General features: G+C 48.6%; 1 protein-coding gene across 2 annotated transcripts; it reads right to left on the bottom strand.

The window, feature by feature from the left end:
- On the bottom strand, window positions 1-23,084 carry LOC122384154 (multidrug resistance-associated protein 5-like). 2 transcript variants are annotated; one of them, XM_043371213.1, is made up of 27 exons: window positions 22,989-23,084; window positions 20,228-20,450; window positions 19,804-19,887; window positions 16,721-16,850; window positions 16,338-16,517; window positions 14,691-14,841; window positions 13,267-13,422; window positions 12,950-13,053; window positions 9,745-9,885; window positions 9,175-9,299; window positions 8,833-8,971; window positions 8,534-8,663; window positions 8,045-8,307; window positions 7,644-7,867; window positions 7,182-7,359; window positions 6,865-7,057; window positions 6,598-6,686; window positions 6,212-6,328; window positions 5,756-5,906; window positions 5,418-5,564; window positions 4,987-5,109; window positions 4,642-4,801; window positions 4,245-4,518; window positions 3,848-4,040; window positions 3,490-3,649; window positions 2,897-3,254; window positions 1-2,611 (listed from the first exon to the last, which is right to left on the bottom strand). In XM_043371213.1, exons 2-27 carry the CDS (start codon window positions 20,236-20,238, stop codon window positions 2,297-2,299), a joined length of 4,296 nt encoding a protein of 1,431 aa, XP_043227148.1. In that variant the 5' UTR covers window positions 20,239-20,450; window positions 22,989-23,084; the 3' UTR covers window positions 1-2,296. The 2 variants fall into 2 exon arrangements, with proteins under 2 accessions (XP_043227148.1, XP_043227149.1); XM_043371214.1 differs by lacking the exons at window positions 20,228-20,450; window positions 22,989-23,084 and having other exon boundaries at window positions 16,721-16,846; window positions 19,800-19,883.
- Window positions 23,085-23,092: the final 8 nt, after the last annotated feature.

Here is a 23,092-nt window from a genome sequence, read left to right as displayed (position 1 = left end):
CAGTGGGATAAAATATATTCAAACAGGCCGAAAGGGTAAACGTCAATGATTGAACAATGCCTGGAGTCCGTAGAAGCCAAAAAGTAAACATTGCCAAAAAGGGCGGATTCAGGCTTGAGAATACACGGTATATGTTACCGTGGTAGTAAATAAAGGTGGCCGAAATAGAGTGCTAAAAACACATAACCGAACAATATGCCGAAGCACAAGGTTACCGAAAACAGAATGACCGAAACAGTGTCAAGACAGTGCCGAACAAGTATTCGGAACGGAATGGGCCGAAACAGTGCCGAACAAGTTGCCAAAACAGTGCCAAAAGTAATCGAAACAGAATGCCGAAACAGTGCCAAACCAAAATGGCAGAATCACCAAAGTGTAGAGCGCTTATTGGTCGCTCGATTATGTACCGAGCTTTTCGGTGGTTTGGGGCGGGTAAAGCTGAGCCTTGGCATCGGGGGAGTGTTTGTTGGTGGCTCCATCCGTAGGCCGTAGTCTTGCGCTCTGTAAAAGGAAGAAGTTAAACGGACACGATAACGCCGTGTAGTTCATCGGCCCGGTTCACCTCGTACGTACTATGGACCTGTGGAAAGTGCTAGGGGAAACTGTAAAACCTGTAAAGAATACTAGGGTAGCTCGGTGAATAGCCTGGGCCTGTTGTCGCCGGAATCAGTATCTGTAAATAGAGAACGTTAGTGGGGATGAGGTATTACCTCACCTTTGGTCGGCACGGCCGACCAAAGGTAATGCAATTCACGACTTACATTGTGGGGTTGCTGGTGGAGCGTACCGCCGAGTCGGAGCACTGCACAGTGTTTCGGACTGCAGAGAGAGTGTCCCCGGTTTGAAGGAGAGCTCTTTTATATCCCACCAACAGTCGTTAGTAGCTCTTGCACGCCCGTTTTTATAATGACATTCTATACATTATCGATTGTTCTCCAGTCCCCCGCTGTTTACGAGCCCACGCGTATCTCGGTCTAACCTTCACCCGTCTATCCCTACGCTATTGTTCCACCACCACACTACGTTATTTTGTGCTATTGTCTGCTTCTAATCTCCTTTACGCATATCCACCACCACACAAACAGGTTTCACATTGTCATTCGTCTTCCTTTGATCCTCTGCCAGGGACGGGTTCCTCGCTCCGGCGTGGCGCACGGCTGAAGGTAACGAGTGGTCGGTGCATCTAATCTGCAAGGCTGATCAGTACACACAATTCCACACAGTTCCGCCGCTCAGCTAGGAGACCGAAGCGATATTTTCTCACAGACGTACGTTGCTGAATCATCAGATCCAGTGCGTTGATTCCACAGTTGTATCGTAAACGATGATTTAAATCTAACGTAGCTGCAAATATCAATCACATATTCGTTTGTCTTGCAGGCATTGACATCTATTCCACTGACTTTATGACGAATATTGACGCATATTGACGACATTCGGAAAAGCGTCGAAAATAACAACACGCTGCCGATTATGATAGCTCAGGATATATTCTATTGTCAAGTACCTTCACATCTATTCAACAAGAGCGACAACATGGTTAACACACCACCCTGCCAGACCTCAACGGGGCGCGGGTTATTAAGTGTAATATACATAGTGATTTGGTCCCTGTAGTGCCATGCCACCACACGTCACAGAGTGAAGTGACACACGTCTTATTAGAAGTGCATACCAGCATGTCATCAAACAAAGTTCGTCGCTTGTGTTCTTGACACTGACATAGAGAAGAAAAAGGCAAGTAAATACAAATATATAGAATAAGGACGAAGACACATAGGTATTCGTCGTTCATTATGGGCTATTGACAGTTCGCGAGCATGGGAAAGTACGACAAAGCATCCTTCGACAGCAATGCAGTATCAGCCTAACAATAAATGATGAGGTGGCTTATAGAAGAAAACTACAAAATACTTTACAGGTGAGTGCAACGGTGCAACCTAAGGGCGACAAACGGAGGACACTTGGTGTCTTCTGGGTTTGTTGATGAAACGATAGTGGTTGGCCATACAAGTGAAAGCACTTCTTGACATTGCAAACAGTCAAAGGTTTGGTAGGCTCAATGAAGGCATACTGTCACTCTTCTGCTCACTGCTCGGAAGCGCACGTAAAGGCCAAGAGCGTACACAACCTGGGACGAATCAAGTAGGTATGACAGACGCACTTATGCCCAGTGAAGCTGCCCGGGACAGATTATCGTTCGCAGCGGTAGGCATCAGAGGAAGGTGTTCAGGTTCACGGTGGAAGACCAGCCCGTCATCCTCATCTGACGCTGCTTCCCTCTCCGGAGACCTTCCTACAGGTGAGTGACCTCGTTAACATACCCCTTGCCGTCGCTGTCGCCCTTAGCGATCAGCACCTCGTCATCCCCGCAGCTGCCGGGCGTCTCTGCGCGGCTGCCACCGTTCGGTGTCGTCACGTCGTCCCCAAAGTCAAACTTGACGCGCGTGGAGCCCGGCGTATGGTTGAGGTCGGACTCTGTGTCCTGCCGGGCGAGCGGCGGCAGCGCCGGCGACTTGGTGACAGACGTGATGCCGGCCTGGCGCAGCATCTGGCGGAACTGGGAGTCGGCGCGGTCGGCCAGCTCGGCAGGAGAACCCAGCTCGGCGATCTGAGGAGCAGCAGCGTGAGACGGGTCAGCTGGGTCAGGGGTGGTCAGCACCAGAACTAAACACCTGTTACATCTGTACGTTGCTACATGTCCCACACATTACATACATCTACAACGCCAGAGTTTTACAACCGCGATTAGCAAGAAGACATAAGACAAATGTTGATACGTTCAAGGATTAGTTTTGGTGCATGTCAACGTGAACGTTGGTGTCACTCGTTCACCTTACAAGATAATTCAATCCCAGTACTCTATCCTCAGTACCTCAACGTTTCCGGAACTCACCCGTCCTTCGTGCATAACCACGATCATGCCGTACTCGAGCACGGTGTTGAGCCGATGCGCGATCGTGATCACGGTCGAGTCGTGAAAGTCCTCGCGGATGGTACGCTGGATAAAGAAGTCGGTCTGCACGTCCACCGAGGCGGTGGCCTCATCCAGCAGCAGCACCCGCGCGTGGCGCAGCAGCGCTCGCGCCAGACACACCAGCTGCCGCTCGCCGACGCTGAAGGTGTCCGCGTCCGGGGTGAGAGGCGTGGCCAGCTGCAGCGGCAGCTGGGAGACCTTGGAGCGCAGCCCGGAGCGCTCCAGGGCGCTCCACACCTGGGCGTCCGAGCTCTGGTCGAACGGGTCCAGGTTCTGGCTGCAGGGGCGGAGAGGACCGGGGTCATTAGTAAGTCTGGAGAACCTGATGATAGATATGTTACTGAAACAGTCGCCCGTATATGAGGTTAAAACAATCGAAACAAGTCGCCAACAACCACAAAGACGATGTACAGTTAACACAAAAATCTGGAAGTACTGCGTTGGCATACACATTACGCATGACACGGCAGACTTGGTGTGGTCCAAGGAATCGTCGTTTCTGCCATACTAACCGAATGGTGCCGGTGAAGAGCACCGGGTCCTGCGGGATGACGGCGATGTTGGAGCGCAGCTGGCGCAGGCCCACCTCTGAGATGTCCACCCCGTCGATCAGGACACGGCCCTCCTCCAGGTCCATGAGGCGCAGCAGGGTCGAGATAAGGGTCGACTTGCCTGAGGGCAGTCAGCAAAAAAAAAAAACGGCTTTCATTTTTAAAGGCGTTTCTAAGGAAAACAGTATTAGGTACATTCGCTACGTCAGACACTATGCCCTCTTGGCATCCGACACTTCTTCATCTGCAATCCCCAGCATCATGGAATGACTTGAGACCCGCAGCGGACTTGCGCCCGTTCCGTACAGCGACCACTGACCTGCACCCGTCCTGCCGACGATGCCGACCTTCTCCCCTGCCGGCACGTTCAGCGACAGGCCGTGCAGCACGCGCGGCAGGTCGGGCCGGTATCGCAGACTGACTCCCTCCAGACAGATGGCGCCTTGGGACGGCCAGCGACCCTCGCGCTTCTCGTCACCGGGCATCTCAGCTGGTGGCTCGTAGTCAAGATCCTGCCGCAGCGCATTGGGGTAGTCGGTGATCAGGCTTCTGGTTATGAAGAGTGTGATGTGGTGAAGCGAGTTCATCAATTGTTCGCTAGGGTTCGCTTGAAGAGTGCACAGAGGTGCCTACTAGTTGCAGTCCAAACGTGTGGTGACAGGCGTTGAAGGCCCTAACCTGCCAAGACCCTTCTACCTCCCCTGAAAGCTCCTCACCTGACAATACTCCGTACAACGGTCCACCGCAGACAGGAAGGCGGCGAGGTCGGAACACCTCATTATAAGAAACGGCATGACGAGGATCGAGTCGTACACCAGACTGAGAATCAGGCCGGCCTCAGCGGACGAGGCACCAGGCACCAGAAGCACCACCGAACCGATCACAGCCAGCATGGCCACGCCGAGCTCATCGGCGCGCAGCGTGAACCACGAGTTGGACATGCGGAACGTCATCATAGTCGATGAGTGTCGGTCCAGGAGGTCGACGAACCTGAGGGAATGGAGGTTGAGTGGTCAAGCCCAAGGTCCGTGGCTGTGCATTATGCAGAATTACATAGGACAAATGTTACTTGATCGGCACAGCCCCTCCACATCGTTTCCCACAGCAGCTCACTTGTCAATCATCATGCTCTCCTTTCCGTAGGCGCGGATGACGGTCAGCCCCCCGACCGTGGAGCTCAGATGGTGCAGCAGAGGGGATCGGGCCACGTTCTCGATCTGTTTCGTGCACCGGACTCCGGCCACCAGGCAGCGCCAAATGATGCCATACATTGCTGAGAAGAGAAAGAAAGATAATGTGAGATCACGTATCTACCAACGGTAGCTTTCGAGTACCTCCTGCGAAAGTGGTCTTATACTACATCGAAAGTCTTTCAGTTTCAGTTTCTGAACCGTTGATAACATTGACGATAAAGTTTCGAACTTTCGAGCTAACTTTTACGATATTCGATATTCTTACCAAATATGAAGACCACGATGAGTGCGGAATACGGGAATGCCACGATAGGCACCATCAGCTGGGTTATCACGATCAGAAGCCGCTGACCGATGAACTCGAACAGCTCAGGGATGCGGTTGTCCACTGTAAGATGCTATGGGTCAAAAGAGGCTTAGAACAAACACTCTATTTTTTTTAACCCGATACTTGACGTCAATGTGCGAGGGTCAATTTTTAGTGTGAATTCTGTTCTAATAGCTCTGAAACTAAAATATTGAGCTTGTTTCCCATGTTCATTTGAGGCCTAACGGCATTTCACGACTAGAATTAAGTGTGAAGTCCCGGGACATTGACTGACGACCACTTATAAGCACCTTGGCCAAAGCATTACCCAGAACCACAGTTTGCTTCATGGACAATATTTTGACGGAGATCGTCAATTGTTGCCGTACCGGTGTCCATGTCCTTGGAGAGGCGGTTGATGATGCGCCCCGACGGAGTGCTGTCGAAGAACGACATCTTGCAGCGCACCAGGCTGTCGATCATCTTGTTGTGTAGGCGCCTGGCCCCACGCACCACGCACACGTTGTGAAGCACCACTGTTCAAAGAGATTGACAGCTCAGGTCATGTCAAATCACATGGCAGCTCAGGTCATGCCAAGTCATACGGCAAATGATTTAACGTATTCGTAAATAGTAGCATGAGCTTTATGTCAGAAATAAAATGAGTACGATGAGAAGTCCCAAGTGAGCCAAGCGCACATCATTTTCACATTTCTTCAGCCCTTACCCCTGACCAGACCGATGAGGACAAGCAGAAGGGTGACCCCCGCGTATCCGAGGATGTAGTAGTCCACATGGGGACTGTCGTTGATAGCCCCAGCCAGCTCGCCCGGGTCGTATGTGACGTTGTACAGCGTCATGTTCTTGATCCGCTCCTCCTGTGGACATGATCGGAAGGAATTGTCGGGTGGGATAGTCCAACACGATTCATAACAGATCACGGGCAGAGATGGGATGTCAAGATGACATTGGAAGACTGGTCATTATCAGTCTCTCGTAGACTCGAAAACATCGTCTCTTGACGATGATGCTTGCCTTTCCTTTGCCATTTTTGCCTGTGCGGGGCGGTCATGACTTGCTTTGACACAACAACATTATGAACGCTAGCATAATGTTTTTTCGCATGCTGCTCCTCGGTTATACCTCCCTACACTATCATCTTTCGAGACGTTACATCGCTTACCATGAGGCCGTCCCCTGCGTCAATCCAGTACTGCAGATATAGAGCGGTACCGGTGCGGCCTGCGCCACACATCAGCATCAGCGTGGAAAGCATCATCATCCCGCAGAGACCGCACAGCTGTAGGGAGATGGTGAGGTACTTGGTAAACAGACAGCAGTCACAGAGAAACGACATGCCGAAGGGGCGCAGGATCTGATTCTGGACACATGTTCTAAGGAGAAATTGTGGGAACGATATGTCGTGTATCGGAATAGCCGCAAAAGGCTGAGCCAACAAAATATATATGATCTTCATTGGTCAACTATCTCCTGTTAACACATTCGGATTAAGGTAAAGAAAAATCATCAACATCGACATGAGAGTTCATAACAAGACGTCCAACATACCTTAAAGAACACAGCAAAGTTCTTCAAGATCCCTGCAGTGGAGACGAACTTTTCGGTAGTGGTGAACCTTCCACCGGGAGAACCATTGGCTGTAACACAGGACCCGAGAAGCATCAGCGCTAACTTTAGCATACAGAGGTTTTGAACGGAACGGTATGTCAGAAAACATGCAGCAGTCGACAGTTCAGTTTAACAGCAATCATTCAGACTTCATTGCACCGAGCATATGAATGACCTGCAGGTCAAGGCAAATGTTTGAATATCTACCATCAGTGGCGGCCTTTTCTTCTGCCTTCTTGCCGTCCTCTGGTTTCTTCTGGTGCTCCTGCTGCTGGCTGGCGGCGTCGCAGCTGACCAGCTGGTAGTAGCCGCCCTGCAGCTCCATCAGCTGATCGTGGGTGCCGCGCTCGGCCAGCTTGCAGTCTCGCATGTACACCACCTCATCGCAGTGCGACAGATACTGAGGAGAAAGGAACCGACGTCAGCAAATGCCTCGACTTCTGCAAACCCCACCACATCCTTCTGCAGGCTACACTCCCTCCATCTCTGGATAGGGAGACCTCCTGACCGAGGGACCTCCTCACCTGAACACCGTGCGAGACGAGCACCACGGTCTTGTCCTTGAGTTCGCCGCACACGCACTGCTGGAAGATGTGCTGTCCGACCTTGGTATCGACAGCGCTCAGCGGGTCGTCCAGCAGGTAGATGTCGGCATCGGCGTACACGGCGCGCGCCAGGTTCACGCGCTGCTTCTGGCCACCGCTGCGCGCCATATAGGCGGAGGAGAAAGATGAAAAGGGAGGTAAATCACATGGGAAAAGTCACAGAAATAGACAGCAGGTCACCTCGCTCATTGCAGTCTATGGAAGAGGTCAACCGCAGCGAAGCATTCGACGAGGCTACCAATGAAGACGCAATCCTGATCTTGACCTCGGAATCAAGAGCTAAAATAGCACCAAATCGAGCCCTTACCTGAAGTTGTGCCAGGAAAAAGCAATGAAGATGCCCCCAGACATATAGCCCGCTTCCACATCCGGTCAGCTGACCTGAGGTTGACGCCTCGCTCGCCGATCTCGGAGAGGTCGCCGTTCTCCATGAGGTCGAGGTCGGACTGCAGGGCACACACAGTCACCGTGCGCCAGTACCGATCGGCCACGAACGGCCGGCCGAACACGATGTTCTCTCGCACGGTACCGTTGAAGATCCAGGCTCGCTGCGGCACCACGGCTAGGGAACCGGCGCGACGCACAGAGCCACACAGCACTTGCAGCTGCGGACGGGGAGGGTAGGGGCTAAACGGTGGGTAACGACCTAGTACCATCTCTGTACCACTTTGAAGGAAACAGTATCCATGTGCACGACGCTATCAAGCACATAACATCACTGTTGTACAGCACCGGCACTCGAAGCATCACTAACCACAAAACTGAGAGATATTTGTTCCCACCTGTCCGGTAATGGCGGCGACGAGGGACGACTTGCCGCTGCCGACGGCGCCGGCCACGCCGAGCAGGCGGCCGCGCGGCACCGTCAGCTGCACATCGGTCAGCACCACGTTGATGACAGTGGCCGCCTCGGCGTCCAGCGCTTTGTCCGCGTCCCGGGCGCGCCGTCGGGAGCTCAGAGATCGTAGACGCTCCCCCAACGGCAGCGAAGGCAGCTGCGGCGCCGACAGGTCACGTGACAGCGACTTGGACGACTGGTTACGTTCTGGAGACGAATGCAGTGTTTAGAAACGTCTTTAACGTTGCTAGCTCAATGCTCCTGTCACCAATTCCAGGTGCCTATCTGATTATTTTGTCTAGATGTGGTTTATTCCTGGACACCAGAAGCATTGGTAGTCAATGTCAAAGAACGTTGATTGAATACACGACTCCAGCCATCCATTGTTTCAAACTATCTGGACGACACATGTATATTATATACTCCTACGTACTTGGTTTATCGCTCTTTTCCTTTTCCACCACTGGCTTCTCCCAGGCCAGGGTGGCTTTCTCGATCTCGATGGCACTGCCAGAGTCGCAGTGCGCCGTGACCATATCGACGTCCTTCATCAGCAGCATACGCTACCGAGAACAGAGAGAAGGAACGGTAAAGATCAGATCTGCACGGGAAGACTCAAGAAACATCCGCAATTACATGGCATAGCATAGACCTCTGTCTGTATGGTCTATGGCCTGTAGAGGTCTATGGGCATAGCTTTTTCAGAATGCTGAAGGAAAACAGCACTCTCACCTGGATTCGCCGGAGCACCACGTGGGTCTCCGTCAGCATGCGGATGCCGTAGGGGAGGACCCCGATGGCCATCTGAAGACTGTTGAAGACGGAGAACATTGTGAACGCCTCCGCTGCCCTCAGTTCGTTTCCGCTGGCACTGTAAAACGGAACGGTATGGATTTTGACGGGATAACGAAGAATAGATGCTACCATGCTCCAAACGGGCACTTCTTTCATTGCGACTTTCCTCAGCATACATAGTTCACAGCTGAAAGGCTTAGTTTCCCGCTGACTTCCGAGACGAAAGCCTTGTCAAGCATGATGAAGCTCTACCACGTTCACTAATGTGCACCGACTCACATGTATCCGATGACTGAGGTGGCCGTGGCGAGGACCGGTATGATGGGCGCCAGGGTGGTGGAGATTGACTGAAGGAACGTGGTGCGTCGTATCACCTTCACCTCCTCCCTGCGGATCTTGTCGACCTGAAACAGTGGAACAGCATGGTGAACACCCGATAGAAAGGTGCGTGACGAGGGTTCAATGGAAGCGGACGCTAATGCTGATGATGATTTGACATATTGTATACATGAGGCTGCTTCCCTCATCAATATAATCCCGCGCCCTGGTGGGGTCAGTTAAAAAAAATTCGCCCTCCGGACAAAAATAGTCCCCCCCCCCCTCCACCAGGGCCCGGGTAATGGTCTCTGCACAAAGAGACTGTTGCTGAATCAGGAATGAATCGTAGCGTGCCCCTCCTATTTTGGAGTAATGAATTTCCTACGATAAAAACATTACTGGGTTCTAAATGCTCGCTTCTTATTTATCGATTTTCAAAGTATACCAATTTCAAACTTCTAAATATACTTTCTAGCTGTTGGTATCTGTTGTCGATGCCCCAAAGTTTCTAGCGCAACATGAAAAAACCACCTGCTCTTTGAAGCTCTCCTCCCAGGCGTACGTCTTGATGAGTCGTATGGCGGCCAAGAGCTCTGACATGAAGGTCACGCGCTTGTCCGTCACCTTCACTACCTTCATCCGCAGGACGCTGTTGGCTCCGCCGATACTGCCCTGAAAACAGCAACACCGATATAGTTGTGCACTTAAAGGCGTCTGCCTAACACGCAGTTGAAGATATTCGTAAACGGGTGTTGTGATCCAGACGGGATCGTTAGACGGGCGCTCGGATTTTCTCAGCTAAATCGTAAATGATATGTTAAATACTATATAGCAACGAACATGCTGAAAAAGACGGTATTAACCCGCGCCCCGCTGGGCTATTCAGCCATACGCGCCCTGCTGGGGGGGGGGGGGGGGGGGGGGGCAGATTCTGCCCCCCCCCCTGTCTAACTTCCGAACCGATGGTCGTAGAAAGACGGGGAAAACGGCAATCGAAAGCTCTCAACAAGGCGGATCTTAAGAGCCCAAATTTTTTTGCTTAAGTAGGTCAGAGGTCAGGTCAAGGTCAGGTCAAGGGTACAAAATGCAAGTTTCTACAGTATCGGCCTTGCACCGTAGTTGCCGAAGAATAGACTGAGACTGATTGCCCAAAACGTGTTCTTAGACTACCAAGACAATATTCGTTGCACACAATGTCATTCAAAGGTCAAGGTCAAGGTCAGGTCAGGTCAGGTCAGGTCACCAAAAACAAAATATAGAAAAGGGCATGTGCGACACATGTTTTATGGGTCATTTTACTCATGGAATTCAATAGGCACACTCAATAAGTGATATGGACCACCTCTGGATGAATTTCAGGTCGAGGTCAGGTCAAGGTCAGGTCAAGTGAGGTCAAATTTTGAAGTTGGTTGTTAAGGCCTAAAAAGGTGTCTATCCGATGCAGTTTTTCACGGCGAATCGAATGGTGCTATTTTTATTTCCGTGCGAGGTCTAGAACTTCCAAAAAATCATTTTTTAAAATTTTTGTGTGTCGTGACGTCATAAAATTTTGAATAACTCCCACATTTTTGAACCAATTCTTCTAAAAATTGGTATGTAGGTGCACATAGACCACTTCTTTGACATATATTCCGGTTTTTTCGATAAACTCAAAAATTTGGATTTTATAAATATTTTCCCAAAAAAGTCAGTTTTTTGGAAAAATGTTGGCCAAAATCCAACATTTTCAAAAAACCGAGATAGCGATTTGATAGACAAAGTAGAATCACGTATAACCTTTTTTGTTACGTCTTGATTCCTTTAAAAATGAAGAAGTTAGCGGCGTTTGAAATTTTGCCGTTTTTTAGGCGAAAATGGCGAACATGACGTCACTAAAACGTCAATTTCTCAAAAAATTTCCGACGGATTTCGCTCAAATTTTCAGGGAACGTGTCAAATTGATGTATGATAAGGTACTGAAAGTTTGACGTCGCTGGCGTAACGCGTGTAGAAGTTATTGGCGAAAAACGGGAGGGGGGGCAGATTCTGCCCCCCCCCAGCAGGGCGCGGGTTAATCACTCCTACGTCATCGTTTGGGCGCATGTGTTATGTAGCTCATGTTAGAGAAGCACATATCGATGTTGTAGCTATTACACTGCATGCCTGTCACGATAAGTTGGCAGTTGCGCAAACGGACAGACGAGCAGCTAGGGCCAAGCCTTGAAGGTGACATTCCTAAACATTCATGCACGCTCACGTGGTTAGTAAGCGTGTAATTGCAAAAACATCCGTGAAATGAAGATCACGGTGCGCACTATGACGATTACAATGACTAGGAAAAGCTATGATGCATCTTTTTTTGCGAGAATCCGAAGCTCCAACGTGTCTTTACTGACTCAGGGAGTTGCTATCGTTTCGAAGTTACACAATTCGTATTGTTTGAAATACTATTGCGGTACGAAGCTTAACCCGGCCGGGCCCGGGGGGGGGGGGGGTAATCCCAACCACCGCAGCCCGGGGGGGGCGTTTTTCGCCCCCCCCCCCTGTCTAACTCCGTAAATAAGGGAGCTACGGAAACAAAAGCGATACCAAACAAAAGGTCCTTACAAGACGATTCTAAAGCACCTAAAATTTTTGACTTCAGGTCAATTTTCAAGGTCAGAGGTCAAGGTCAAAGGCAAAAACCGGCACATGTGTAGTGATCTCAAAGTAAGCCTTCTAGAGGACGGCAGGCTGCATCAAACCGGGCAAAATTGGGTGTCAAACAAAAGAAGAGAATCTGAGAATTCCGAAAATGTGCTTAAAATTAAAGGTCAAGGTCAAGGTCACGCTCCAAATTGACCTCAAACTTGGCACTTTTTCGCCCATCTTGCGTGCTAGCTTCCAAGATGTTTTGAAATGTTTTGAGGCTTATCAGTTCACTATTTGTGGCTCATCTTACGATACAAGGCTGCTCAAAGGTCAAGGTTACAGAAGAGTATCCCTGCTAGAGGCTATTTCACTGATTCAAGCTAGTAATAATAAATAAGACAATTTTGCCGTCCAGAAGCTCTAAATGAAGGCTTAGAGAAAAATAGATCCCAGATTCGTGATCAGCGGGTACAAATCCATCATAAATGACTTCTCATGTGTCAAGGTCAACCAGAGGTCATTCGAGGTCACATGAGGTCAACATAAAACTTGAACTTTTCCGAACAAAATATATATCATTCGACGCGGCTTGACAAGGCGAATGCGATGGTACCAATGCCGTAGCTCTAGGACCTTTTTTGTCGAAGTTATTTGCGAAAAACTAAAACCACATTTCGGGGTCGTTGACCTGACCTCTGACCTCAGGTCACCAAAACTATTTTTCTATTTTTCTCTAGGTCAAACGCTACACAACCGTGCTCGTAATTTGTCTTCATCTCTAAAACTCTATTTTTAGCAGCTATTTGAAGTTTGCGTCTGTGACGCCGAAGTTTGCCGTGCAGGGGTCTAGAAAAATGGACCTTTTGACGTCATCAATGGGACTAGGTCCAAATTTTTTACTTCATAAGATGTCAAATTGATGGGAGAAAAGGTACTGAAAGTTTCGCTTTCCTATCCCTAAGCGTTCGGGAGCTATCGCAAATATTCGCCAGGGGGGGGCGAAAAACGCCCCCCCGGGCCCACGAGGGTTAATATCATCGACATACCTACTTTTACCTGAAAGTATTTTGTTTATCCATGCAATTGACCATCAATCGTAAAATATGTCTTCACGCGAAGTACTCACCAAGATGAAAAATGATCCAATGACCATGCTGAATCCCAGCAGAGACCATGGTCCAACATACACCAAGTTCGCCACAAATCCGTATCCGGTCATGAACAGAGCAGCTGAAAAAGTTGAATCAGCCTGTGATCTTCAGAGACGTCTAACACCAATGAGAAGCCATGCAATCTCACGTATTCCAGCAAAACAATTGACTCGCTAAAGCTATCATATAGTTAGGGGCTCGTTAGTATTCGTTTGGTTTTTAGGGTTAAATGTTCAACTTTTTCATTATTCCCGCCCAAATAAGAGCCTGGCGACCTGTTACACATACTCACCGGCAACGAATGAGGCGACCCGGAATCCCTCAATAACGCGCTCCATGTCGTTGATGCAGATGTTGACAACCTTCCCGAGGATCTGTTCAGAGGCTGAGCCCAGCCGCAGTACCTTGTGGTACACCATCAGCTGGAGAGCCCCGGATGCCCTCACACCTAAAATTAGTTAGATCCGTTAGCGGGCGTATGACGACCGTAGAAAATCAATATGACTGGTTTATGAGCATAAAGGCTGTGCGGCTCAAAAACGATTTATGAATCACTTGGATTTGAACCACCATTGAAGCTCAATTGACTATAATACAAATTTCAATAGTCTAGTAAGCAGCAAGTACATATGTATGCATGTAGATGTTTCTACCAGTGTTTAATGTGAATAGGGGAGAGTGGGGCTAGTTGTTACAGGGGTAAGTTGTTACAAAGGAAATATCTTTAAAAATACTCTTGATATGGCGCCAATATTTACGCTAGCAGAAAGGTCACGCACATTTTACATGTCACTGCAGGCTCAGACCTGGTGGAACGCCATGTCGCCCTGTAGGCGCACTGGGGTAAGTTGTGACAGCAAAAGTATTTTTTGCTGGCCAAGACTTTGGGTCGTTTTTTGTCAAGATTATTTGTGTAGGAATGTTGAATGTATGTTCACAAAATTAAGCGATGATTTCTTTTGTAAGATCACCAAGTAAAACGAACTAGCCTCTTCATGTAAACAAACATTTGAGTTCAGTCTTGTGAAAGTCGGCCGCCGCAGGGCCGGGGCATGTTTAAAGATGGCTACCCAAGACTGCTTATAGCGTGCTCCATTTCACCTGGGCGTAAATTTCGTGCAGAAAATCAAACTTCGGTCAGCATGGCAATGCATATGGTGCCCTTGGCGTCGCAGTAAAGACAAATCAGAGATTGAGCCATGTTTGATGAGCCTTTTCATGCGTGTGGAGTACAGTAATGGTTTATGCTTTATTGTTCTTGCCTTTCAATGAGAAAGGAAAGCATGTTTAGTATTATACATTAGGGAGGCTTACGATCGGTTCCGATAGGACGGCCAATGACCGTTATAATGATGAAGAAACTACGGAAAAAGAAGTGTAACATGTTACCCCATATCGTGTATCAAGTTGCCCCACAATTTTTCAACTTACCCCAAAAATCTTGCTTTGATTTTCTGAATTTCACATAAAAGTGAATAGTCGTAAAGAAGTGAAAGTTTGCATGTGCTTTCCAAATTGATTCAGCTAGCATGTGGCCAAATTTGGTGCAATTTCATTGAATAGCCTGGCCACTAAGTGCAGAAGACCAAAAAGTGTAACGCATAGCCCCACTCTCCCCCTAGATTCCAGCAGCCTTATTCACTGTAAAAATGTAAACGTTTTGAAAAGAAAAAAAAAACTTTTTAAACATTTTTTTACAGTTTTCGCCCAACTGACTTGTGAAGACCGAAGTGATGCCGGTCGCTGCCGACATGAAGTAAGCAGAGAAGAGGCGGACCACGGACATAGCGACCACGAGAAGGATGGCCTCCTCGAGCGGAGCAGAGCCCGAGTTGAGGTACAGCATCACCTGACGAAGCAGGACCGACTGGGGGAGGGGAGGGAGGAGTGTCATCATGGGCTGTATAAGAGGACGGGAGAGTGAGCGTCTGATGGTGGAGGTGCAGTTGATATTTAGATCATCGATGGCGGCATCCTGTAATCGTGGTTGAGCTGGAATGGACTCCGTTCGGATCTGCGCTGTTCTCTCACATTTCCAGTGTACATGAATACCCACATCACATTATATAATTATTGTCGGTCAGGATCGGTAAGGATTATATAAGTGCCGCCGGCCGGCTAGTCGTCCAGCAACTGGTCCGGTCATTTGGCAGCCCTCACTAGCGGTTGAGATATTTTGGGAGCACCCACGCCGTTGGGGCCCACCGCCCGAGGCCACCGTATTTACGAGACGGGAGAGGGCTCATTCAGGACCTTAACCCTATTAGTGGCAGGCTCCTGGCTACCCCATATTAGTGGCAGGGGGGCTGTTTACGACCCCCCCCTTGATATCTCGAGATCTAACCGGCCGATTTTCAAAATTCAAACGGGGTTCGATTTGGCTCAACGAGATCTACATTTCTAAAAAAAATATAAACTTAAAAAATGTCAATAGGGGGGTAGAGGGGGGTAAAAACGGGCAAATTGCAGATACATTTTAGACTGTTTATCACGGCCAGGTTTCTGAACCAATCTTAACGCAACTTTTGCCGATCGATAGAGAATGAACCAGGAATTCACATGGATCCTAAAAATATGCATTTTCAAAAATCATAGGCGGATACAGATCATTGAGATTGGGGGTACACAAAAAGTATAGTAAATAAGATTTTTGTTGGTACTGTTTCTAAAAAGGGTGGCAATGGTCTTGTTATGTTACAATTTTCTTATGAGAGAACGACTAAAATTGTATTGGTCATGCATAGGCGGTGTCAGGGCACCTATGTTGGGAGGTAAAAAATAACCCCCCTTTTTGGACGCCTGGATCCGCCTATTATAGCAAAAACGTGTCAAAAGAGGATGCACAATAACTTTGTATATGTTATCACATGATACCTTTCATTCACTGTTCGTAAAACTGGTGCAGCATCGTGATCTTCGCCCAAATGACTCGCTTCACGAATAGGACCCCCAATGCCCAGTGCTCTGGAGCCGCCCCTGGTAAAGTTATGAACTTGAAATTTTCAGGGAATGTGCCCAATTTAGTTTTAGGAAAAGTCAGAAAATTTCAGCATCGTAGCTTCAGCGGTTTCGGAGATATTCCCGAAAAACCTGAGGGGTGGATAAAAACAACCCCCCCCCCCTGCCACTAATAGGGTTAATTTGCAACAGCTTTTACTCATTGTACCAAAAAAAGCTTCCCAAAATTTATTTACATAAGAATTATATGTGAATCCTACATTCAGTGCTCTCAACCGGTGACAGGATTTCATGATAATGTTACAACGGCTTCCTGTGCGGCATATATGCAGCACATCAATTGAGAGCGTCATTCACCATAACCAACCCCATTGTTGAAAGCTACAGGTTGCAATCCCGACTCACTGGTCCGAGCAGCGCCAGGAAGTTGGAGACGAGCAGCAGGACGGTGGTGATGACGATGCGCGTGCGGAAGGTGCGAATCAGCGTCCTGGTGAGCGAGGCATTCTGCGGCCCCTTGTCGGCCACCTCTTGCCGCCATTGCCGCTCCAGACGGATGTAGTTGGTCTCGCATGAGTCCTCATTCTAACGGGGATAGTAAGGGATGCATCAAGGGAGCCTAACGCGAACTTAGGATACATTTAATTTCTATAAAAGAGTACCACTACTGGTTCGATGCAATGGCTTCTGATATTCGATTGAAATGGGACGCCAGGCTAAAATAGGTACTTCGTGCGTGAACGATCATACTCCTTCCCAAACGACTAAAAAAAAAACCATTTTCGTACCCGAAGTGTCCAGATGTCGTCGGGCTTCAGTTTACCCCGACATGCTTTCCACATCAGTCCGGTCATCCATGAGAGAGTGTAGAGGGAGAGAAAACCCCGGCCAGGGCCGGGCATCAGGTGCTTCGGCTCTCTGACAGAGACGGACAGGTCATAGACGGGGTGCAGACAGCCACATGCTGGAAGACAGCACACCAGGGCCTCGTCTAACATGTTAACTGGGGGGGGGGGGGCAATTGCCTCCCCAGTCGAGCGGATTGCCCCCCCCCCAGTGGCCAACATTTGCCCCCCCCCCCCTCAGTCAACACGTGAACTTCTCACAAAATTACCTCATCTGCAATACGTTTTTGCTAGGAGTCTTACATGGATTTAAAGGTAGTGTGCCAGCTTTCCTGGACCGTATGGAGTTAATGGCCCAGATAAGGAGAACCAGATTTTTAGAACTTATCCATACCTTCAAAACTCATGGAAACGTCTTAAATTCTTCAAATTTTGAGTACCCCAGTGCGAAATTCGCCCCGACGGGTTGTCGGTCGTACCCCAACCACATTTCACACCACTATGAACAATAAATGCACACAATGAAATCGCTATTACCGATATGCTCATCCAATCAAGTTTCGATAAACCCGTTCATCATCATCTCCTGCGGTTTCGAACACGCCTGTTAGGTGGTGCGGTAGACCGCGCCCAAAGCTAGGGCCCCGGTAACGTGAGGTAGCCGAGTCGGGGCAGCGTGCGCTGACCCAAGCCGGGGCCGCGCGTCCTCCCGGTGTCATGTGATAGCCCGGGGCTGCCCGCGGGGATGCGGTAGACCGCGCCCAAAGCTGCGGCCCCGGCTTGGGTCACCGCACGCTGCCCCGACTCGGCTACCTCACGTTACCGGGGCCCTGGCTTTGGGCGCGGCTTCTGCTCATACTTTGTGGTGCGGTGGTGGTGCGTTGGGCCGCGCGCTCTGACTTCGGCCAAGAAAAATGCGTCAGCTGATCATTGTCATTTCTGCCACTTGCGTGTGGTGAAATGGGGTCATAACTTAAGAGACGGCTTTTTCATATCAATTATTTTACATAAAATCACATTTCAAACCATAAATAATGTTCGACAGCCAAATAAAAGAAAAAAATACCAATACAGGCTTACAGTTTAACCCGCGCACCGACGGGGGGGGGGGGGCGGATATCCGCCCCCCCTGAGGTTTTTCGCGGATAGCCGCGAAATTTGGTATGACTATTTTCTCATCAATTTTACACATGGTGTGCAAGTTTGAACCTCCTAACTTTTAAGGTCAGGTCACCAGGTCACTTTGAATGACCCAACCTCAAGTCACTTTTTTGCAACTTTGTCACCGTGCCAGAGCTACAGTAGATGTCGGAGGCCTTTGAAAGTCGCAGGATGTTATTAGGTCATTAGTAGCTACAATTTGTATATCTCGGAATTTTGATGTCGGTGACCTAAGGTCAGGTCAATTTCGCGACCTCCCCATTATAAGTCAATGGGGGAAAAATCAACTCCCTGTTTTTACCACTAAAACGGGTCGGAATGGCCCCATATACCATACATGACTTCACATACGATCAACCTTCACTAGCTTGAGGTATGTTTTGCTGTTGGGCAGCTGTAAGGTCATGTGACGTCATCAAAGGTCACCAAAGGTTTTTTGCCAATAACTCCTTACAGGAACAAGATACAGCCGCGCGGATGGTCTCATTGTGTTCAGCTCGTCAAGACGCATCAAAGGATATACATGATGACCTCGAGGTCACGTGACCTGAGGTCAACCTTTGACCTTGACCTTTCGAGGTCAACATATATATCATTCGATGCGAATTGACGAGAGAATCACGATGATGCCCTTAGTTTGTTCCTATTTTGACTACTTCGAAAGTTATTCGAGAAAACCCCTCTCCATATCTAGCGCCGCCATTTTGACTTTTTCGACCCCTGTGACGTCATCTTTGACCTGACCTGAAAATGACCTTAGTAAAAATTGTAGACCTTGTCCGTGCGTATCCGATGCCGTTTACCGCTTGTCGCTATCTTGCTTCGTTCTCGAGATCTCAGGGGGGGGCGGTCATCCGCCCCCCCCCCCCGTCGGTACTAAGTTGGCGCAGACCCCCGTCGGTGCGCGGGTTAAGGCTCGACACTGTGTTGTCTACGATTAGACAGCCGATAACTCATTCCCGCACGTCGTAACTCTATAATGACCTTTGCTTATTGTCACATGTGCGCCGCATTCGCGATTGTTGCCGACGCCTGTTTGCAGATCAGCCCACTACAGTTGTTATACATATCGAAAAACCGATAAACTTTTAGGCGAAAAAAAGGCACCTAGGCCCATTTGTGATTTTTTTGCGATATTAGGTAAAAACAGAAGCTTCTTATCCTAGGAAAAATAAAATGGGAAATCTTTCAAAGGTGGCACACTCCCTTTAACGAGCAACATTAAATAATTTGTTCAATAACTGTTCATGGCTACGTGAAAAGCCAGAGGTTTTGTGATTTTCAGAGCTGAGAGCGCCAAGTAGCAAATTATCAATTAGCAGCTGGTCAGTGACCCAACTCATGTTTGCCCCCCCCCCCACACACACACACAATCAAACGCCCAACACGGATAAATATGTTTATCATTGTCTGGTGAGCCGGTCATGGCCGGGCAAAGCATAGCTGTCTAAGTGTGGGTAACAGTAGAGTGCTTCCGGGTGTTTTTTTCTGCTCCCCAGCGCGGCGATCCAAACAGGGCCAGTACGGTGACAACATGTCCCACCAGCCCATTGTCCTGCGATAAACAAGAGAGGGCTGGCTCGGAGGACGGCGTGCACAGAGATAACTACGTGACCTCGAGGTCCTCAACATGGTCGCGCTCCTCACATGCATTATCGCAAGGGTAGCAAAGAAAGGAAGTGCCTCGGTTCACCTTAGACGACAGATGCGCAAGACTAAAGCATATAGTCTTGTTCAGTTGAGTATAGCCAAAGCTAAGCCGAATGTCACACGACGAGACGACGAGTACCTGTTTCCAATAGGTGTTCTGTGGACTTCCAACCACGTAACATTTTATGGGCGAAGTGTGGGGACGAAGCACTTACTTGGATTTTGTCCTTATTGGCTTGAGCTGTTTCAAGGACGATTTGTATCGTTCCGACCATTTTCTTTTCTTATATTCTTGCAGCCTGCGGTACAAAGTCACCAATGTCACTACATAAAAAGAAAGAAAATGAAAGAATTGCTTTTGAAGTGAATACAGCTTCGGGGAACATTACAAGCAATATGTCTCGAAGGTATTGCAAGACCATTAATCATTCGTGATGGCGCCATTATACATATCAATCACATATAATCGCGTATAGTAATATAAGCAAACATTTCGGACGTGACAGACGTAACTTGTCGCTAAACCATAACAAACAAAAAGCAATTAGAATTTAGGAAAACTCTCAAAGCACGACCTAGAGCATGCATAATGCTTTACCTTTCACATTTATTGTAGATTGTTGTTTGTCTAGTACTCACTCAGCAGTCATGGTGCGTCCGTGCCCCTTCCGTCAGTATCGACCGGCCTCTGACTCGCCGCTCGTCTGTTGACCCGTTCAGCGGTGACCCGACCCGGGCGGCGCCGGCAGTACACTGTCTGACTCTCAGTCGGTGACCGGTCACTGGACGGGTCCGACGGGCACTGAGGACAGTGGGACGTCCGGCGACCGACGAGAGACGACAGCGTGACGTGACGTGACGTCTGAAACGAGACGGTGACGCTGCGGTGTGATAGAGGCGCGGTCACGGATTGGGTGAGGGGGAAGGAAGGGCTGGGGGCGCGAGCCTGGGATGGGTGCGGGAGGGGACAGGGGGAGGAAAGCGAGGACAAGGATACCGTAGAAAAAAACTCGTAGGGGAAGTAACATGGATGGGGAGGCAACACTCAGTTACGTTACCCGTGAAGAAGTGATGTTCAAATAAAAGGGGGAAAATGTCAAGGAACTAAAAAGCAAGAATCAGTCACCTTATATTGCAGCATTGACATGAAACAACTGTGTTTATAGCTTGGAGAAAAGTACCTATGACAGAGTCCAATCTGAGGACATCAAAAAACGTTATATGTTGTTATGATATGGACAAAATGTTGTCAATTGTTTGGATAACATTTGAATAATAGTATCGTTAGGTTATGTGCTTATGTAAAGTGTGTAGAGTATAGGAATAAAATGATAGTAATTGGGTCACGCACATGGCTGTTACGCAACAGTTAGTGGCGTACATGAACTTCTCAGCTAAAAAAGCGCCGTTCTCGCTCACCAATGCCATCGACATTGAGATGGATGACGTTTGTTTATTCAGTTGGACAGAATACGGAAACATGACTGTGTCTGGGCTCTCTGGCATAAACACACGATTATATGGTGCGGCACCTACGCTGTTACAAAACTCCGCACAGTGCCAAGGCAACTGTGGAAGTTATATAATAGGTGGGTTACCATTTTGAAATAATAAACTACCTAGACGTACACACTCACAACATTTACCAACAAAAAGTTTAATGAAAGTGTAAAGTTTACAAAACTACCAACTGAGTGTGTTCTCAACTATAGGCCTGCCGGAACGCTGAATGAAATAAATACTAAACGGCTAAAAAGCAGACGCTGTTAATGCCTCGTCACGAAAGGCGTTTTTGTATGAGGGGCTGACATCTGAGACAAAATGAGCGTGATCCGGAATGAGCGCTCTCAGGACGAGGTCTTAGAATTCCAGTCCCGGAGGGCTGCAGACTGCAGTTTCTGCATCGTCACGCCAGGTTTCCAAATGATATTTAAACCATGATAAATAACTAAGGTATGTATGTACTGTTGTTTTTTACCGGTCCCGCTGATACAAGAATAGCCAAGCTGCTCTGTAAACTTGGACGTTGTTACTTATAGCAAAATCAATAATAAATTATGGGTTAAACCATCCTAATGCAAACCGAGCCGTTTAATCTTATTGACTGCTGCTCCGGTGGCATAATCACCCTAGAGAGGTAGCTCAGGTTGGGATTTTCAATAGAAAATCACAATTCTAAAGAATAGTGATTGTCTCTATTGAAAAGTCCCAACATTTGGATATAAACGTCGCCAGCGCCCCGCAGTAACCCACGCGAGGGATTGGTAAAGACGACACATGTGGGAAGCACCATGTCACCCCTTTTTTGTTCCCCTCCGTCCCTGTCGCCCTTCCCCTTGCCACATGTCGTTGGCAGTGGCAGCGACTGTCCCTGGCGTCCCACACATGGCGCCGTGGCTCACACGAGGACACGCAAAAACGAGTGAACGAACTCGATCAACACACACACCACACACGATGTGACAGAGGACGAACGCGAATGCAGAGCTACGTTTAGTTATCAAATCAAGAAACACTGGTGGCTATCAAACCATTAGCACAAACTACTGCATCGTAGTGCAAATAGCCACGTTGACCTTTAGGTAAACAAACAATACTATGTAATGCATGCACATTTACGTACCCAAGCCTGTAGTCTACCTTTGCACGCCAAACTACGATGAACTTACGGGATACCCGCGGAGAGCTACTTTTCATAGAGAAGCGCGACGCCAGAGAAAGTAACATTCCACACCGTGGTCCGACAAAAAAAAGCAGATCCAACAGCAAAAACGCGTTCCGTGCACAGCCACAGTTATAAACATAGCTCATCTCAAAGGAATATGTTTATCGAAAAACTATGAAAAGCAAAAAAAAGAGAAGCATGCTGGACTCTGGTAAACAAAAGCAGCGCGGGACTACATAGTTAGTGAGGTTATGGACAACTCGCGAGTGTCCATGACTCGCGAGGCTGTGTGCAGGGACTTATTCAATGATCTCATGTCCGGTAAGGTAAACAGAGCACTGTGCAGTGAGCAGCCCAGAATCAGCGGAACTCCTGACGTATGAACGCCTCCGACGCAACTACAAATGGCGTCTCGAGTAGGAGATGCACGTGGTCAACGCATGGCGAGACCGATATTAGCTCAGCTGTAACCACCAGTTGATGCTATGCCGTAGCATAGCTCTTTTTCAAAGACGGTCACCGAGATATGTAGACGGTCAACCGATGATATCTCATATAGAAGAGGCCCTAAAATTTAGAAGCTACAGCTAATCCCGCACAGAAAGCGATGTGCGATGTGAGAACAAAAAGGACGTGCCATGAAATTTATAACACATTTGGTGCCATGAGGACGCAGCGATATTGATGCCACAGGATATATCATATCTTTCTGCCTTTCTGCATATCCACACTTACCTGACCTCCACCAAACCCAGCGCTCTCAGCTCTTCACCACACTATCCTGGGGCAGCCCCTCTCCACCCCAGCCTCCAACTGCTCTGTGAGCCAACTGGCGGCAG

The sequence above is a fragment of the Amphibalanus amphitrite genome, unplaced genomic scaffold (genome assembly GCF_019059575.1).
Source record: "Amphibalanus amphitrite isolate SeventyFive unplaced genomic scaffold, NRLGWU_Aamphi_draft 000182F_arrow, whole genome shotgun sequence".
Lineage (NCBI taxonomy): Eukaryota > Metazoa > Arthropoda > Thecostraca > Balanomorpha > Balanidae > Amphibalanus > Amphibalanus amphitrite.
The sequence above is the reverse complement of the archived record's forward strand: the minus strand, read 5'-3'. Positions and strand labels throughout refer to the sequence as shown.

Coding starts and splice junctions, on each gene's coding strand:
- LOC122384154 (XM_043371213.1), bottom strand. Junction 8,972..9,174: donor ACCTCAGTCATCGGATACAT/GTGAGTCGGTGC, acceptor TCCGTTTTACAG/TGCCAGCGGAAACGAACTGA. Junction 7,360..7,643: donor GAGCGAGGCGTCAACCTCAG/GTCAGCTGACCG, acceptor TATGGCGCGCAG/CGGTGGCCAGAAGCAGCGCG.